Source organism: Neofelis nebulosa, chromosome 11 (assembly GCF_028018385.1).
Source record: "Neofelis nebulosa isolate mNeoNeb1 chromosome 11, mNeoNeb1.pri, whole genome shotgun sequence".
NCBI lineage: Eukaryota > Metazoa > Chordata > Mammalia > Carnivora > Felidae > Neofelis > Neofelis nebulosa.
The window spans coordinates 59036935-59056915 of NC_080792.1; the positions used below are offsets into that span (position 1 = coordinate 59036935).

The following is a 19981-nucleotide window of genomic DNA, read 5'->3' on the forward strand; positions in this document are numbered from 1 at the left end:
CGGAGCTCAGGCCCCGCCCCCCTGCCCTCCAGCCCCCACCCCCGCCGCCGGCTGGCGGGAGGAGGGACATGCGCACGCGGTGGCTGGGCGCAGGGCGCCGGGAGGCGGGGGAGCGCGCGTGCAGTTCCTCCCCACCCGAGCTGGCGGGCGCTGCGGGGAGCTGGGCGGCCGTGGGCGGGGAACCCGACGCGGGAGCGGGGAGCGCGCCGCCAGCGGACTAGTGCGGGTGTGCGGACCCGCGAGCCCGGAGCGCAGCGTCTAGGGATGCGAGCGGCGGGGAGCCGCCGCGCCGTTGTGCCGGGTGAACTCGAGCGGCAGTGACCTCAGCGAGGGGAGAGCGGGACGACGGCGGCCGCCAGCCCCGCTGGGATCCTGGGGGCCAGGGGTGCGCGGGGAACGGCGGCGGCGCGAGAGCGCGGGGCGCAGACCGGGCGGGGCTGGAGACAGTGATGAGCGGGCGCGCGGGGAGGCTGCACGCCGCCGCCGCCGCCCGGAGCATTTGCCGCCCGAGCTGCTGCTCGCGGCCCGGGACCCGGCCATGGAGACGCTGAACGGCCTCGCGGGCGGCGGCACCCCGGAGGCGAAGCCGCTGCCGCCCGGCCAGCACCACCGCCACCATCACCTCCACCCGCTGGCCGAGCGTAGGCGGTTGCACCGCGCGCCCTCGCCCGCCAGACCCTTCCTCAAGGATCTGCACGGCCGGACCCCGGCGTCCGGCCCGGCCCTGGCCGCCCCCTCCTCGGGCCGAGCCCAGGCGCCCGCCGCCCCACGCTCGCCCAGCCTCGCGGGCAAAGCGCCGCCCTCGCCAGGAACCCTGGCCGCGCCCGGCCGCCTCTCTCGGCGCAGCGGCGGCGCCCCTGGCGCGAAGGACAAGCCGCCGCCGGGAGCCGGGGCCAGGGCAGCGGGCGGCGCCAAGGCCGCTCCGGGCCCCAGGAGGGTGGCGCGCCCGGCGCCCGGGGAGCTGCTGCCCCGGGCAGGGAGGCCGCCGCCGCCGCCCGGGACCGAGCCGCTGTCCGCCGCTGCCAAGGGCCGCAAAGCCAAACGCGGCTCCGGGGCGCCCCCCGCCCGGGCCGCCGGGCCGCCGGTCCCCGCCGCCCCGATCCCCGCCGTGATCCTCGCCGTGACCTCCGCGGCCGGCTCCCCGGCTCCAGGCTCGCGCATCAGCCACACGGACAGCAGCTCCGACCTCTCCGACTGCCCCTCCGAACCCCTGTCCGACGAGCAGCGTCTGCTCCCCGCCGCCAGCAGCGACGCCGAGTCTGGCACGGGCTCCAGCGACCGGGAACCGCTGCGAGGAGCCCCTACGACGAGCCCCGCGGCTCGGGGGGCGCCGCCCGGCAGCCCCGAGCCCCCCGCGCTCCTTGCCGCGCCTCCCGCCGCCGGCGCCTGCCTCGGGGGTCGGAGCAGCCCGGGCGGGGTCCCCGCGGGGTCCCTGGGAACTGCTGTGGCGGAGGATGCCGGGGGACGCGCGCCGTTCGAGCGAACGGTCCCCGGGATCCCCAAGGACCCCGGTCTTGGCGAGCAGACCCGACTGATCCCGGCGGCCGCGGTGGAGGAGGAGCTGCTGCGGGAGATCGAGGAGCTACGCTCGGAGAACGACTATCTCAAGGTGAGCAGCCGGCTCCGCCGCGGGTGTCCCGGAGGCCACCCCGAAAGGTCTGGGTGCGGGCGGGTACCCGCGAGCCCTGACTGCCCGGTCCTGACAAGCCCGTTCTCTCTTCTGCCCTTCACTTTCCCGCCCCCGCACACACTGGGCATTGGAAACTTAAGCTAAAACTTCTGGAAGGAGCAACAAGACCTGTGGGTCCGGGCGGGTTCCCACCCGCGGGTTCCCACCCCACTTAGCTTTTCTTGTTTCTTGAAGTCTTGCTTCTTCCTGCTGACGGCTTTGCCTCTGTTGATGTGCCGGGAGAGAGGTGGCCAGAATCACATTTTGGATACACAGCCGACCCTCCGTGGGGCCAAAACATGCACACCCTCACCTGTGGGATCTGGCTACCCCTAGCCAAGGAGCTCTGGTCCCGGCCTAGGGCAGGTGCGTGTAGGTTCTGGAGCCTGCAGTGGGCCAGGCTGCGGATGTGCCAGATGCTTTTCCTGCGTTTACAGAACGTGAGACCCCCTCTATTTTCTCGGAGGGGGGTGCTCCCAGTGTTTCGGTAATACACCTTAAGTTCAGGGGCCCCATGAGGGTGGCCTGTGTCAAGGAACAAGGAGTTGGCAGGTTTGGCCTGCCTGTCCTTTGTAGGCGTCCACAAGCTGGTGTTTTGTGTCAGGAGAGACTGCTTGATTTCCCCCAGCACTCCAGCACTTTTGAGGGAATTGCCAACCTCTGCCCCCCTACCTCTGAGGATTTTTCCTAAGGGCCTGCTAGCTAGCAATGGCCTTTTGGTCTTGTTAGCTTTGGGGCACTCGATCTGACTTCCATCTTTTCTCCCAAGAGGAGGTCAGGTTGGTCCTGCAGAACAGAGGACTTACAGTGTTGGGGGAAGGGGGTTCAAGACAGTTGAAGTGACTTGAGAGGAAATAAGGGGGGTAGTACGGGGGGCAACTGTTTTAATTTATTTTAGTGCTCAAGTTAGTGAATAACTACAGCGGTACCAATCTTTTCACGTTTCTGTTAAGATGGTAACATATATCTCCCAAACCAGTGGATGTCCCTCCTTCATCTGGGTGATGTGACTTGTACTTTTTCTCAGCAAACACTGAATGTATCCAGATGAGGCCCAGGCTTTGGCCAGTGGGACCAAGGGCATGCCCTTTTAAGGTGGTTAAGTGTGAAGTTCAGACTGCTGACAGAATAGTATTCTGAACCTAAACTTCTTATCAGGAGCTGCTCTCCCCAAATGAGCCCAGCCGTTGTTTTGTCTGCAAAGATGTGGCAGTGAGGCAGAGGAGAGGTGAGACCAGATTGGGAGTTGGGAGTAAGATGTTTCAAGTAGTACATTTGCCTGTGTCACCCACTCTTACATAATAGACAACAGAACGATTTTCAAAGGTGCTGAAGAGAAAGGGCAGTGATAGCGTATGTGACTCCATTTTGAAATCGCCGCTTTTGTAAACCTTCAGCAAATGTAAACTCCCTAAGGGCCAGAAAGATTACCTTGTTCGGTTATAGCTCCAGCTCTCAGCATGATCCCAGACCCCCAGTGTTTCTGATTAAATGGTGTTTATCCAAATCACGACCTGCTAAGCGACAGAAAATTGAGGGTTTCGTAAAACATGTTTCTCATCGCATCTTTGATCTTCAGGTAGGCAACAGTCATTTTAGAGTTCATTCTGAGGTGACTGTTTATTTGCTTTATCTTTTCACGTGGGTAGAGCCTCTGTGAATGAAATAGGTGTCTGACCCTGGAGTCTGATGTGGTATGTTTGATATTTCAGTGATTCTTCACAACAACATAGGGTATAATTGTTGTTATATTTGTCATAACCCCAGTTTCACAGACAAGGATGCTGAGAACCCGGAAAACTTAAATGACCAGCCCAAGGCCATCCAGCTAGGAGGTACAGCTTCTATTTCCCCCGCCCCCGGAGCCTTTGCTGTTTTCACTGCACCAGGCTGCATCCCTGTTCCCAGCAAGCCTGCTTTTCTCAGCGTATACTGCTTGCTTTTGAGTTGTTTTATTAGCTTGAAATGTTCCCAATGTTTAGCTTTCCTAGGGGGCCTCTTTTCATTTTAGGCGAAAGGGCCATAATGAACCCCTCTCCACTAGCCAGTGTACAGATGGTCATATAAATCCCACTGACAGTGTTTAATTTGTGGGAAATGTTCAGTTGCTGTTTCCTGTGGAGAAAGTGTCACGGCCAACCGTTTACTCTGCCTGAGTGCATCTCCCAGCCTTTCCCCTGTCGGCAGGAGAGGGCAGGAGGTAGAGGAGCTCTGAAAGAGGCTGGGAAACCAGAAGTATGCTCACAAATATACGTGTGAGTTACGTGTTTCGTTATCCAGAAGCTAAGTTACAATAGTTCAATTTGGGAGAAAACACAGCAATCCTGGCAGACTTCTCTAGAGGTCAGTGAGCGTGCCCACTTGTGCACAATGGGGCTGTGAGCACAAGTGACCTCAGGAGTCAGAGGCAGGAGGCTTGCCTTGGCACAGGGCAAGTTTCTAAATTGAAACTTACCTTTGGTTGCTTTGGTTGCTTTTTTTCTCACAGTAGATCAATGTGCATCCTTGATCTGCTTTCTTAGAGAATGTGGTACAGAGCTCTTGTGATTAGACAGAGCATTCTTCTATTCAAATGTTACCTACCAAGAAGAGACTTGGCCCGGGCACTTTACGTGGGTATATCCTGGAGGACTGTGACCATGATAAGTGCCACATTCTTTCCCAAGTCAGTTCTGTCACCATTACTGCACAAGACTGTCACACTTCCTGAGCTAGCATGACCAAAGGGTAATCAAGCAGAATCATCAGGCCTGTGAAACCATAGGCGGATGTCTTACTGATGGAGACCTTCAAGTGGAATTCTCTTGGTTTTTAGCCACTCTGCTGTATCTTTTTAAATAGATGTCAACAGAGAAGTACATACCTTCGGTTGTGCAGTGTGGAGCTGCTTGGGGCGTCCCTGGCCCTGCTATCTCTTCTTCATCAGAGGGCACCAAGTTGACTAAATGAAAAATGCACAACTACTCAATCCAGGTGGCTGGCTTTTTGTGTGAAAACACAGGCAGGAAAGCAGTCTTGTCCCTTTACTCCCGATGAACTTAGATATATTTGGAAGTCTTCAGAAATTCAGGTGAGCGGTTGAATTCGGTTGTCCAAAGGCCTTTGCTCCTTTTTCAGACTGAACCCAGGCATGTTTCTCGGTGCTGAGAGCATCCACAAAACGCGGCTGGTGTGTTCCTGCCTGCCCACCTGCCTGCCACCGCCGTGTTTTGCCCAAGTGCTCTGAGATAATCGGACCAGCCTTAGTGCTCATTGTGAACATACTAATTATGTTCTCTGTTTCCACAGGGTTTTCAGGAGAATTCAATTAGTTGAATTTATTGACCTATTTTGAAAATGTTTTTCTTTTTTTTAAAATTTTTTAAATGTTTATTTTTGAGAGAGAGAGAGAGAGAGAGAGAGAGAGAGAGAGAGAGAGAGAGAGACTGCGAGTGGGGGAGGGGCAGAGAGAAAGGGAGACACAGAATCTGAAACAGGCTCTAGGCTCTGAGCTGTCAGCACAGAGCCGGAGGCAGGACTTGAACCCAGGAACCGTGAGATCAGGACCTGAGCCAGAGTTGGACAGTTAACCGACTGAGCCACCCAGGTGCCCCCCAAAACGCTTTTGGAATTACTGGTGATGGGCTCACAATGTCCCCTCCACATGTGCCCAAATAGTGTTCTCCAAAAGTGCCAGTGCCCTGCAGGATGGATGCAGGTGGCGCTGGGGGGAAGGGTTGCTTATTTTTGCTCTGCTTTCTCTGTTATTCCCTAAGAATTATTTCTGGTTAAAACAAAAGTCACTGCTAGCTACCAGGGCAAGCAACATCCGATCCTTTGAAAGGAGTGATTCCCTAAAGGAGATGATTGGTAAGGTCATTTTTTATTTTATAGGTTGCAGTGTATCACCCCTGATCCAGACTTACCAGCCTGTTTCTTACCGGAAGTAGTCTTTTGAGTTTCAGGCTGTGAAATGGTTTTGTTAAATTGAGCTGCTTGGATTCCAGGTGCTCAGCATGGCCCAGAAGGGAGACACTCACAGGCAAGAATAACACAGTTCTGAACAGCTAAAGTGTTGAGCTCCTCCTCTCTCTTTCTTTTGGAAGGGTTAAAGTGGACAGTGTTCCTATTCTTTCCTGACATTCCCCTTTCCACGCCCATTCTTTATTCAGCCTGCAAAAGAGCGGCTGTAATAATCTTAGGTGGCAAGATAATGTAGACCAGGACAAACAGAGCCCATCAGCTGCTGGGTGAACTGTCACTTGGTAAACAATGGTAGCGGCCCCTGTGCCTTCTTAGCTACAGCTGGGACTGTGCAGAGAACATTTTCATTGTCCAGAGGGAAATGAGGTGGATTATTTGTATATTACAACAGACAATGGTTTCTGTCTGCAACTCCCAGAAGATGGAATTATTTCAACAGTAGCCAGACGACTGCTCCCCCTCGCCAAATTGGGTCTGTTTAAAGAAACGTTATTAAAATATTAATGTAGAACTAGTTATTGATTTCGGGTTGCTTAAAGGAGGTTATTATTTGAATAAAACTATCAGTATGATCAAGAGTTTGCATCCCTTAAGTTCAGATACGGTGCATTCAGTATCCACTGTGTTTTTAGTTTTTATTTGTGGGTAAAACTGTTTTCATTGGTGCATTCAGTATCCACTGTGTTTTTAGTTTTTATTTGTGGGTAAAACTGTTTTCATTGAAATGTGTGTCATTTAATCTTGGTTTACTCTAGTGCACACATGGTGCCTCATTATTTCTCTAATTTGATGTATATAATAAGGCTCGATCTGTTATCTGCAGGCAAAGGGGAGTAGTTGGGGAGCTTTGCATGACTTCAAGATTCCATTTTATATATGAAATTTGAAAAATAGATTTAATTAAAACTAAATTAGCTTTTTAGTGAGGTATGCAACAGACCTGATGTTAATTCAATATAAAACTTGATTAAGGGCAAGTTTTTTCTTAGTTTCTGTGTATAAAAAAACAACAGCAATTTTCTACTTTTACTTACTCTGTTTAAATTATATTTGCCAGAAACATTATATGTTCTGCTTGATTTGGTTTTCTTAAACATTTAAATGGCAGACATTTTTAAGGTTCTGTAATACAATGTATTCTAAATTAGGGCATGCTGTCAGAAAATTAATGTAATGGTAGCTTGAAAATCACTATCCATCATGACCCTAATCTGAATAATCACAGTTTTTGCTTTTCAAATGTCTGCTGCCAGCTTACATGGTTTATAATTTGCTTTTCTTGTAACTTCTTTTCACTGAACCTGAAAACTGCTTTTTTTTCAAGGCGCTATGAAAAGAGTTGAAACACTGGCCTTGGTCCCATTTCTGCAATAGACTAGTGTTGAAAAGCCATTTAAATGTTTAGAATCTCAATTTCCTCATTTTTAAAATGGGAGTATTAATATCTTTGCTGCACATTGCAGTGTTTTTTTCTTTCTTTTTTTTTTTGAGGACCAATTGAGATGATGGATATACTCACACATTGATAATTGTCAAGATCTAAAAGTGTTAGCTTGCTTTATTATTTCACATCTATGGCAGGTTTTTTAAAGTATGACTTAAAGCGTATTATTGTTCCATTTGTCCCGGTTGTTGCAAATAATTTATAGTATTTACTGGAAAGAGCATGTGGGCTTGCAGTCTAGCTTCTATTTGTTAGTTATGAGGTTTTGGACAGATTTACCAGCATGAGTTTGCTCTCCTTGTCTATGAAATGGGGTAATATGTTGCTGGCAGGTTTAGTAATGAAGGGAAAATACTGAAAAAAGGATGTCTTATGTTCTACAAATATTTATTTAGATAACATATGAGTTATAAAAGCAATGATTCAAATACATGCAATTATGGTCTCTCTAATTTTCTTTTCAGTGCAACTAATGTTGGTGATTATTTATGCCAAAAAATGTTAGCTGTTTACATCTGGAGTAATGAATGATTTGGAGGTGTGGGTTCATCTAGCCCCTAAATACTGTTTGTTTGTTTGTTTGTTTGTTTGTTTGTTTGTTTATTTTAGCTTGTAGTGGTTGTTTACACATCTGTGTGACATCAGCATTTGATATTAGGGTCGATGAGGGTCCCCCCCCAGTACAAAATTTGAAGACTAGAGAACATTTTTATCCCTGGAAGTTGTATCTTATGTTTTCTTATGGCTGTATCACACTTTGAACACTTTTGTTTGAGTAACAGGTAATTCCAGGCATTAATGACTTTGGCTTTTATACATAAGCTTTCTAGAAGGAAACATGATCACAGACACTTCCTTCCATGAACAGAATGGCCACAGTTACTGAATATTTGTATGCATACATATACATGTTGTGATTATTGCTTATATTGAACTGTTTTTTTACTAGTTACCCAATGAAACAATTTCCTTTTAACTGTACTCAGACACAAGTGTGGAGAATAGGCTCTTTCTGAAAGTCAGATTTATCATATACATGGTGAAACCTGAGGAAAACTTGACCTTGATTTTGAAGATTCAGGACCAGTCACCTAATCTTTACTAGAAGATTGACATCCATAAGGCCTGTTTTAAAGCTTGCAGTCTGCAGTTGGTCTCCCCTAGCATGGGTCGGGTCAAGGGCAAGGCTCCCACACAGCGGCATCACAGCCTCAGCGTAGGGATTGGGCGTCAGTCTGCCAACTTCTTTGCTAGAGGTTGGCAAGGACCTTCCCGAAAGACCTGTGTTCTCCAGTTCCCCGAGGAGCCCAGCCTGTCCATTCCGTTCATATATGTAGATCAACTGACTGGCTTCCATGCTTGGTCCATGAGCTCCTAGTCCCAGCAAATTTTCTGACGAGGAACGAGACTTACGGGAAGAGATCTCCATGAAGGAAAAAAGAACATAAAAAAAAAAAAAAAAACTTGCTTATACTTCACAACATTTTCAATGTTAATATTTACCTTTTTTAAGGCACACTAGAGCATCCTATGTTTTTAGTGGGGTTGTGACTATTGCTATAGAAATTTTGTAAGAACACTCAGAAGCAGAGAAGAAAAGACATTTTATTCATGTGACCACTGGGAAGTGGCAAAGCTTTCTTCTTTAACATCCGTTCTTCTTGGTAGCCCATTCAGATAAGCTCCATTTGGAGTCATAGTCAGTTGAGTAAGTCATTGTCTTAGTTAGGGTAGTGTGGGCAGATTAGGGAGAATCTACAGACTGAGGTTTGCGGGTATGAGATACCACACCTGTGCTCCTTCCAGTGGACGGCTTCGTATGATCGAGGTTGCCTGGACAGCTGTCTTTACCCCGTCTGTGCCAATTTGTGTTTTTCCATACAGATTCCCAATTTATTTGTTACACTTACACTTAATCTTTTCCAGGATAAATTACTCTTCAGGAGATTCCCTTCTGGTCAATTTCTTGTCTACCTGAGGCTTTGATGTTGGGAAACTCTTGTTCTTTATTATAAGTAAATCTCTGCTTTTAAGAACAAATGCAGGATTAGCAAGGGTAGAGAGAATCCAGAAACAAACTGAATAGTAGGACAAGACCTGACAACTTAAGGTGTCCGTGTCATGGAGAGTTTTTTTCCTTGACCCTCAGTGTTAATTGAACAAAACAAATGGGAAGGACTGAGTGTATCCTAGTCTGGAGGCATTTAAACCATCAGTTACCAAACTAATCAAGAAAATTCCTAGAATGTTTTTCTTAATCTCCCATCCTCCAAATTACTCCTCGTTAAAATCTTTTGTAATATTTCAATAGAATTTCTGTCTCGCATATTGCAGCTACATCTGTGGGTCTGGGAAAAATTTTTCGTGATTCAGTTACAAGACTGGAATGACGCAAGGGTGCATTTAAGTTAGATTTTGGTCATCTTTACGATTTGGTTTTTGTAGGTATTGACCGATGTTTATGTGTGTTCTTCCCACAAATACTTATTGAAGGCCTGCTGCGTGGCTCACACTACTCTGGGCGCTGTGAATGCAGAGGAACAGACACACAAGGGGTCTGCCCTCCCAGAGCTTACATTTCAGTATGGGCGACAGACAGGAATAGGAAGAAGCACAAATAACTTTTAGCCAGTGGTGGTAAGGGATAGAGAGAAAATAGGGAAGGCAAGGGATTAGAGACCTGGTGGGGATGGGTGGTCAGGGAAGGCACTGTGTGTGCACCTTCTGGCTTATGTGATAGTGAGCTCTGTAAAAGCTGGGGAGGAACAGAGAGGGCCAGGAGTCCTGGCCCTATGAGACCAGCAGTGTGGCAGGGAAGAAGGAGGCAGCTCAGAGGCCTTGGGGAGGACATTTCTCAGCGCAGTGGGAATCCCCCTGGAAGCTTTGAGGGGTATGGTCTGAGTTCCATAGTAGAGGATAACTCCGGGTGGAGAATGGGCTAAAGGGAAGGCAGGGAGCCCCGCACAACCTGTCTATGTGTGCAGCTGCTCCCTTGGGAGGGATGAAGGCAGGGACTAGCAGTGGTGTGCAGCCATCACAGGTAAGAGAGCGCCCTGCAGGTTTGTGGCTGCGTTGGACTGAGAGCACGGGAATGACTGTGGAATGGGAGGGAAAGCGGAGGGCCAGAAACCACTCCTGGGTTTCTCCTGAACCTTCATGCTGAAGGTCCTGAACGTCCTGGCGTCTTCATGCTGGTGCCAGAATCAAGTGGAGATAGGAAATAAAGCCCAGGTGGATGGAAAAACACCACCCCAGCATGTATTTGACATCATGCAAAAGGTTGTATCTTTGAAATTGAGTCACATAGTCAGTGCTGAGATTTGTATGGTGGTACAGAGTTTTTAGAGACATTTGCAGGTATGTTATAATTCCAGGGCACTTCCGTTTTACGACCCCACTAAAGTTTATGTCCTTTGAAGGCGGGCTCTGTCCAACTCCTCTTGACACCTAGATTGTGTCTTAAACATACAAGTTTAGGTCAATGTTTGGTGTGAATCTAAAGGTTTAGTTATCTGCAGAGCCGATTTCATTTATGATTCTGATTATGTAAGAAAATATGAGGAGGGGAATAAAGGCTGGCAGGCTGCAGTGAATAATCCATCCTGGTTTTTAGCTTCTGGATCCATGAGATTTGAATAGACATCTGAGGATATTGTCTTGTGTGACCATTTCCAGAGGTCCTGTCACACAGGTGTGGCCATAAGCCGGTGGGTGAGTGTACAGGTGGTTAATATTTAGTATTGCTGAGCAGGGGGACGCAGGAGACACCATCCTTTTTCTGGTGGCTTATGAGTCAACTCCATCTGGCTTGTGTAGGATGAATTGGACGAACTCCGTGCTGAGATGGAAGAGATGAGAGACAGTTACCTAGAGGAAGATGTTTACCAGCTGCAGGAGCTTCGGCGAGAGCTGGACCGTGCTAATAAAAACTGCCGAATCCTGCAGTACCGCCTCAGGAAAGCAGAGCAGAAGAGTCTGAAAGTGGCTGAGACTGGTCAGGTGGATGGCGAGCTCATCCGGAGTCTGGAGCAGGATTTAAAGGTGAGTGAGCTGATCAGGGTTGAAGGGCGGCTTATTCCCAGAAAGGGCTGCAGGGGTAGGGGAGGGGCGGGATCACAGATCTGAGACTGCAGCCCTCGGACCCACTCACACAGGGTCCTGATGTTCCGGTGGTGTTGCTCTCTCAACAGATTCCAGCATAAACATTCTTCCTTCCCCTTATGGCTTATAGGGTATGTGTAGTCATATGGCTTTGACAGGCCAAGATTTAAACCTGCCATATGAACTGGAATCTCAAAACGTAAGGGAAAGAAGTCATAGTAAGGGATCTACAATTAAAAAAAAAAAAATGAAAGAATTGATATCTGCCACTTAGCCTGACAGTTGTGTAGAATTATACAGAAACGCCTTCTTAAAATTTGGAATATTTAAAAAATCTATTGATTATCAATTCAGTGATGGTCAAAGGCCACTCATAAAGGTTGACTATAATCACTTAACATTTTTATTGCTACTTAAGTTTCTAGAATGCAGAAACCTGAAATGACCATAACCCAGGTGTAGAGGTTTGATTTCACCGAAGGAGAGAGAGGATCATAACTAATCGTCTAAAGCTAATTGTCTAAGGTGTTTTTGAGAAGCACTGGCAGAAGTGGGAATGAGGTGAAGAAATTCCAGACTTTCTACCATTTGCTCTCTCCATGGGTAGCGTGGCTTCTCCTGTGCCGTGATTATCAAATCATTTATCAAGAGGTGAATAATGCATAATGTCCTCCTCATTATGGGAGCACTTATGAAATCTCATTTCGCCTTTCATTATGATAACAGGAAAAGAATCTTTGTAATTCTATCAAATCTATAAACCCCTAGCAAAATGTCATTCAGTGGGATGTAAGGGTGATTTATATTTCTTTTGCAAAATCTTTTCTTGTTTCCTTTTAGAAGGTTAAAAATGTTTAACTGCTTCTAACATTCAGATATTTTACTACTGTAGACAATTTAAAACTTGACCGTATCATTTTACAGGATTATTTTGATTTTTTTTTTTTTTTAAAAGCAGGTGGGTTTAGTATTATCTTAGGGAACAGAACTATTGATTGATTGGTTGGTTGGTTGATTATTGTTATTGTTATTATTATTTCTAATTTATCATTAAAGCATGTGTGCCTGGGCAGAACTGGCATTCTTGGTGATACTCTGTAAGGAGGTAGGGCTATTCACAGTAGCCTTTTAATCCAGATAAAAAGGTTGTATCCTTGCTCATAATGTGGATTTCATGTTTGAAACTAATACCTCCTCCTTTAAAGAGAGGCTTGTTAATATTGCCAGGGTCTTTGCCCTTTACTGTGATATCATATCACTTAATGATTCTGCCTCAAAAGTTGTTCGAATGTGCCTTTAGCACGCAGAAAGCTTCCCGTTCTGATGACTATCTCTGTTGGTTGATACAGGTAGCCAAAGATGTATCTGTTAGATTGCACCACGAACTTGAAACCGTGGAGGAAAAGCGTGCTAAAGCTGAAGATGAAAACGAAAGTCTCCGACAGCAGATGATTGAAGTGGAAATATCCAAGCAGGCCCTCCAAAATGAGCTGGAGAGACTGAAAGAGGTAATCCCAAAACGTATGGGGATTTCTTTCTTGGGTTTAACTGTTGGGGGTTTTGGGACTCCAGGTGTCCCATTTTGTGAACTATGGTTTATTAGTATGGCCCAGAAACTAAGAATGGTTTTTACATTTTTCATAGCCTTATAAAACAACAACAACCACACAAAAATAAACCCAACAAAGCAGGGAAGACTGTGACAAAGACAGTATGTTGTTTGCAAAGCCTGAAATATTTGCTGTCTGGCCCGCTACAGAAAAGACTTGGTGAACCGTGGTCTAAAGCTATTTTTTTTTTTTTTATAATTTCCATTCAGATGAGCTGGCCATTAATTCCTCTTATGGGCCCAAATGGAGTATATTATTACTAGAATACAAAATTAAGCAGTAGCTTTTTTCTTGAGTCTTCTTTTCCAATGAGCTGGAAAATATGTTATGGTTCTCTACTAAACCTATGTAAACAGATAATAGGCGTATGCCCCCTATAGCTATTATTCAGCCAATATGATTTAAATATAGGTTTTTCTTTTCTTTTTATTTTAGGGAGTGAATGTATTCTCGCACAGCGATCTAGAAAATGAGTGTGTGTGTGTGTGTGTGTGTGTGTGTGTGTGTGTGTATTTCCTTTGCATACAGTACTGCAAATCCTGTTTTGTTGTTGGCTTCCATTATAAGGAAGTCCACAAAATCATTCCTCATCCATCCAGCCATGCATCTGCCCACACTTAATTCAGTCTCTGTACCAGGCCCTGGGGATGCAGCTAGGATTATGGCAGCACAGCCTCTGTTACCGAGATGTTTACGGTTCAACTTGACATGTGGATATTTCTACTTCCCCACCCCCATCCCCTCACAGCCAGTCAGGTGCCCTGCTGTTCCTTGAGTCTGGGAGTGAGGGATGGTAGCCAACATTCTTTTTCCAGGGTTCCATACCCCTGGGACTCAGTCCCTCACCTTGAGGTCTCTGCTGACATCTCACCTCAGCCACCTTCCCCTCCACACTTGCATATTCAAGTTGCCCCTGCCTCCACCCTGGCCGTCCTGATCTGTCTTCCCATCTGACACATTATGGATTTTGGTCAATTACTTGTATGTTGTCAGCACTTGTCTGAAAATGCCACGGGTTTTATTTCTTTGTTGCCTTCACTAATGTGCCTCCAGAACTTGAGCCGTGTGGGAAGAGGATTTGTCTGGGTAGTTCACTGTGGGGTCCCTGTGCCTAGAACAGTGCCTGGCACTTAGGCGGTGGTGGCATCAGGGAATCACAGGGTGGGTAGTGAATGAAGGACAAGAACGTGGAGCTGTGGTGACCACAGCTTGCCTAGGGACACAGTGAGCTTCCCAGCGGAGGAGGTAGAGTCTGAGAATGTTCTTTCTTCATGGGTAACCCTTGCTCCTTAACTTTCACATACACTTACCCCTGTGACTGGGGGAATTTCTCCTCTCCTTGTGGGTCTTTTTACCTCTACTAGTAATTTACTTCTTTCTTTCTACTTTTTCTTTTTTTTCAAGTTTATTTATGTTTGAGAGAGAGCGCACATGTGAGCAGCGGAGGGGTAGAAGTGGACAGAGAGAGAGAGAGAGAGAGAGAGAGAGAGAATCCCAAGCAAACTCCACGCTGTCGGTGCAGAGCCTGATGACGGACTTGATCCCACAAACCATGAGATAATGACCTGAGCTGAAATCGAGAGTCCAAGAGGCAGATGCTCAGCTGACTGAGTCACCCAGGCACCCCCTTTCTTTCTCCTTTGACCTAAGTTTGCCAGAAGGTTTGCCATAATGGTTTCTTTTCCCAAAATTTCCAGTTTGAGCCTTACCTTGAGGCTATAGAAAATATCTTAGGAATATATTTTATAAATTTTATATGTGTGTATGCTTACCTATAAGTATATAAGTTACATATACACATAAATGAGGAAATAAATATATTTAAAGCAAACAAAGCTGCTCTTGCACACGTCAGTGGATTTGCCTAGGACTTGGCATCAGGTCACAAATAGCTCCTGAGGGAGAAGAAATGATTGCTGACGTTCAAAGCCAGGCAAGGGTGAGGCAAGGATCTTCAGAGACCGTGATGTTGGCTCAGGCTGGATGTATGCAGAGGAGGTGACAGGGCCAGCCTGTCCCTTCCACTGTGGGTTAAAATTACTCACAGAGATTGCTCGATTGGAATGCCATCAGTATTTTACCTCCAAGGTGCAGTCAGCCTGGTACGACTGCATATTTCCACCAGGCTTCTAAACGAACTGTAAGAACTGACAGGAGTCTGAGGAGGGTAGGTGCGGAAGACTGTACTGGAGGTGGTGAACGATGGGACCAGGCGATCCAACCAAGGTTCAGAGGTGGTAGAGGAGGTATGTACTGCAAAGTGCCAGCTGTGGTCTCCAGGAATGGGTTCTTTTTACCGATGCCAGAAAAGAATACGCCATGAGCTTTGCTCCCCGGCGAGGATACTATTTTACTCATCGGAGGTGAGTAAATCTCACCTCCGAAATTTCGTAAATGGATAAATCACATTCTGGAAAAAGCAAGGAGAGTTCGTGCGTTTCACGCATCCCTACATGACAGAAGTAGTTGCAGAGGACTGTGTCCTCCCCCCGCCCCCGCCTCCCTCAACCTCAGAGAACAATGAAATAGCTCATCTCTGTGCCCCTTCTGCTCTGGGGCTGCTGCTGAGGCTTCTCTCTAAAGCTTCAGACTGCCTTTTCAGCTGCCTGGGGGACTTCCCCATGATGGATTTCTCCTCGCACTTCAAACTCAGAGTATCCAGAAACAGACTTGCCACCCTCATCCCCACGTGAATCTCCTCCATCTTTCCCATTTGTACTAACGGTGCCACCGTCCTGTTAGTCACTCGGGCTTAAGCAATGGCACTTCTCCTTAAACCTCTCTTACTGCGCACATTGAGATCACCTGTTTTGTGCTTCAGGCTCTGCTGTTCTGCTTTTGCTGTCTTAGGGAAATTTTTAGACCCTCTGTTCTATCCATGCTTTGGTCTTCTCTCAAGTGACTGTTTGAGGGCTGACCCTATGCAATCAACACGTTAAAGGGCAGGTACTTCAGTTTCTCCCTTCTCTGTTTTATCTTCTACATTCCCTTAAATCTGACATTGTGACTCTTTAGCATGACACAGAGGACCCTTCCTGCTGGGGACCATCCCTGTCTCCCAGCTGGTTTTCCCAGTCCACTGCTGTAAACCCTGGAGTGAAATAAAAGGCAGCAGAACATGGTGAGAAGAATCTGTGCCCTTTGGTCCCTTTTGAACTAACAGAGTGGGTCCTAGAAAAGTCACTCTCTCCATTGATAGATAAGATGATTAAAGAGGGTTGGCAAAACTGAGAACAAACAGGGTTGATGGGGGGTGGGAGGGAGGGGAGGGTGGGTGATGGGTATTGAGGAGGGCACCTTTTGGGATGAGCACTGGGTGTTGTATGGAAACCAATTTGACAATAAATTTCATATATTGAAAAAAAAAGAGGGTTGGCAATGTGAAACCATGAGGAATTGCCCCTTCTGGTTAGCTAGTTTGCTCTCCTGCTTCCTTGTGCCTATTCACATCATGGTCTGTGCACCCAACACCCATATACTCCTCCACTTGTGCAGGCCCGAAACATTTTTGCCTTCTTGGAGAGTATATTTCTTCTAGTACTCAACTCTATGGTGGAACATCTCAACAGACTGAAAGTAGTTAATCTTAGCTTGGTTTCAGCTTCTTAAAGATTGCCCAAGTGCTTCCTCTGAACAGTATTTCATTCTACCAAAAATTTTTGAATACTTGTTATATGTTATTATATGTTAGACACAGTAATAACTGGCCAAGTTAGTTGGCACTTGCAAGGGACAGGGACATGTTCTAGATCATTCCAGGCAATGAGGATTTTTTTTTTTTTCTTATTGAGGTATAAGTTTATTGGGTATAAGGTATAAGGTATACCCAAGGTATAAGGTATAAGGTATACCTGAGGTATAAGGTATAGGTTTATTGACCTAAAACATGACATTAGTTTCAGGTATATAACATGATGGTTCAATATTTGTGTATATTACAAAGTGGTCGCCAAAATAACTGGTGATAACATTCATTACTAAACACATGTATAAAATTTTTTTTCCTGTGATGAGAACTTCCAAGATCTACTCTCTTAGCAATTTTCAGATATGCAGTATTGTTAACTATGGCCATTCTGCAGTACAGTACATCCCATAACTTATTTATTTTATAACTGGAAGTTTGTATCTTTGGACTGCCTTTGCCTCTTTTAGTCATCCACCCTAGGGATTGTTGAATGAAGCCACAGAGAACTAACTAGCAGTCAGATTGCTCTCATGGGACATCTTTCAGTACCATTCAGGATATGATATTGATTCTCTGGGTTTGGTTGAGATTTCTTTTGTGCCTAGTAAACGGTTCAGATTTTGTGAATAGGTCTCGAGTGCTTGAGAGGAAAGGGTAAGCTCCAATTTTGGGGCAAAGACTTTAAATCCATTAGCTTGAAGACTCAAACTTTATAACTCACAGCAAGTAGTACATTTTGTATCATCATTCAAAAACACAAACATAAAGGTTTCACAAAATAATGCTTATCTTTGCCATATGGGATCCATTTTGATACTTTCAATTCTATTCAGTTCTGTTTTTTAAATGGTGGTTACAAGTTTAATTTACAGTCCATTAGTGGATTGCTGCAATTTGGAAAAATTTTATTAGATGGTTTGTTAATTGCGTTGTTCAAAAATTTTATATCCTTTACAGTTTTGTCTGCTAAATATATCTATTTAGGATAAAAGTATGTTAAAATCACCTGTTATAATTTTGTATTTAAGTTTTCTTCTTGTAATCTGTCAAATTTTGCTTGCATATTTTGAATATAAATGCATAAGTTTAGAACTGTTTTTGATGATGAATTGTTCCCTTTATCATTTGATAATGATCTCTTTATTCTAATGTATTCCTTTATTTTTTTATTATAAAGACTACTTTGCTTTTATCATGTATACCATATTTTTTTTGGTCAGTATTTGCCTAGTACAGCTTTTTGGTGATTTCCATTAGTTTCTATTTTTCTATGGCATTATGATTTAGATGTATTTCTTGTGAATGGTCTATAGCTGTCTTTTTAAAAATGTAATCTGATAATATCTTCTTTAAAAATGTGAATTTAATCCATTTACATTTGTTGTGGTCACTGATGTGTTTGAATTTATTTTTATCACTGTATCTTATGCTCTTAAACTCCATGCCTTTTTTTGTTTTTTTCTGTTTTTTTAATGTTGATTTTGATTGATTGATTTTTTTTTTAATTCTCATGTCTCTTGCTTAAGAATTTGTACATTGTATTATTTGAATAATTACTCTTACATATTTAACATGCATGTTTGACTTAACATCTGAAACTAATCATTACCTCCATTCTTCTCCTGAATAATGTAGGCATCTTAGAAAAGCTTCAACTCGGGGCACCTGGGTGGCTCAGTCGGTTAAGCGTCCGACTTCCGCTCAGGTCAAGATCTCGCGGTCCATGAGTTTGAGCCCCGCATCGGGCTCTGGGCTGATGGCTCAGAGCCTGGAGCCTGCTTCCGATTCTGTGTCTCCCTCTCTCTCTGCCCCTCCTCCATTCATGCTCTGTCTCTCTCTGTCTCAAAAATAAATAAAACGTTAAAAAAAAATTTTTTTTTTTAAATAAAAGCTTCAACTCAATCAACTCCTATATTTCATACTATTATTATAGTATCATTATAGTTTCATCTTTTTGAAACCATTTCCCCATAAGTTGGCTAATGTAATAGTTAATCCTTATTTAGATTTATTTACACATTTTCCACTGTGTCATCATTGCTTTTTGAGTGTTACTCCTTCCTTCCTTCCTTCCTTCCTTCCTTCCTTCCTTCCTTCCTTCCTCCCTTCCTTCCTTCCTTCCTTCCTTCCTTCCTTCCTTCCTTCCTTCCTTCTGAGTTCACTTTTCTTCTTATTGATCTATTAACATATCCTTGAGTAGTTTTCTTTCGGTTAATGGTATCTTCTAAAAATTTTTTTATGTCATCCCCAGCCTTGAAAGATATTTAGTCAGGCATAGGATTTTAACACTTTGAAGATAGTATTTTCATTATCTTCTGGCTCTATTTTGCTATCAAGAGGGCTGCTGTCAGATAATTCTCATTTTTGTAGATGGTCTGTCTTTACTTCCTGGTTACTTTTATGCTTTTCTTTTTATGTTTGGTGTTCTGTAGTTTCAATCAGATGTATCTAGATTTATTTTTATATTTTATGAAATACTCATTATCAGTCTGTGTATGTCTTTAATGAAATCCGGAAAGTTCTGTCTTTGAATAATTTTCAATAGTGTTTCTTCTTTGTTCTCTATATTACTTCCAGAATTCCTGTTAGTCTCATGTGGGAACTTCTGTTGATCATTCTTATTCTATATTCCATCTTGCCTAACTGTCCTTGTTTGTTTTTTAAGATCTTCTTACTTCTCTGTGCTATATTTTGAATAATTTTTTCATTTCTTGTCAAGTTACAAATTATCTTCTTTACAAAATAATTTGTTTTATTAATCCACTAAGTTTTTAAAAATTTTTTTAATGTTTTTTATTCATTTATGAGAGACAGAGACAGAGCACGAGTGGGGAAGGGGCAGAGAGAGAGGGAGACACAGAATCTGAAGCAGGCTCCAGGCTCCAAGCTGTCACCACAGAGCCCAACACTGGGCTGGAACTCACCAACAGTGAAATCATGACTTGAGCCAAAGTCGGATGCTTAACCGACTGAGCCACCCAGGTGCCCCATCATCTACTAAGTTTTCATTTCAGTGAGTCTCCTTTTCATTGTTAGTATTTTTAAAATTTAGCTTGTTCTGTTTCATAAATTTCTTTTTTCCTCATCTTCTCTTATTTCTTCTTTAAATTTTGAAACATTTTAAAGTCATAGCCTCTTTCAGTTTGTTCCATTGTCTTAAATTCTTGATGTTACTAATCCGTGTGTTTGTCAGATCTACTTCTCTCTTTAAAGTGGATTTTTGTTTTAACGTTTTATTTTGTTATTGAGAGACAGAGAGAGAGACAGAGCATGAGCATGGGAGGAGCAGAGGGAGAGGGAGACACAGAATCAGAAGCAGGCTCCAGGCTCTGAGCTGTCAGCACAGAGCCCAACGCAGGGCTCAAACCCACAAACTGTGAGATCATGTCCTGCACTGAAGTCAGAGGCTTAACCAACTAAGCCACCCAGGCACCCCTAAAGTGGATTTTTTTTTTATGAGCTCTTCTTAGTGGGAATTCCCTGAAGTTTGTTGACATGCTTTCCAA

The 19981-nt window shown here is 45.0% G+C and overlaps 1 protein-coding gene across 12 annotated transcripts in view; it reads left to right on the forward strand.

Annotated features, from left to right (window-relative positions):
• Window positions 1-164: 164 nt before the first annotated feature.
• The window catches only part of MTCL1 (microtubule crosslinking factor 1), a 130270-nt gene continuing 110453 nt past the window's right edge, over window positions 165-19981 (forward strand). For all 12 annotated transcript variants that reach the window (XR_009251068.1, XM_058692684.1, XM_058692690.1 and 9 more), the window contains exons 1-3: window positions 165-1609; window positions 10893-11117; window positions 12527-12685. Coding sequence is in view for 11 of the 12 variants with exons in the window: in XM_058692684.1 (XP_058548667.1) it covers window positions 539-1609; window positions 10893-11117; window positions 12527-12685 (1455 nt within the window). In the remaining variant the exon portion in view is untranslated. The remainder of the gene's footprint in view (window positions 1610-10892; window positions 11118-12526; window positions 12686-19981) is intronic.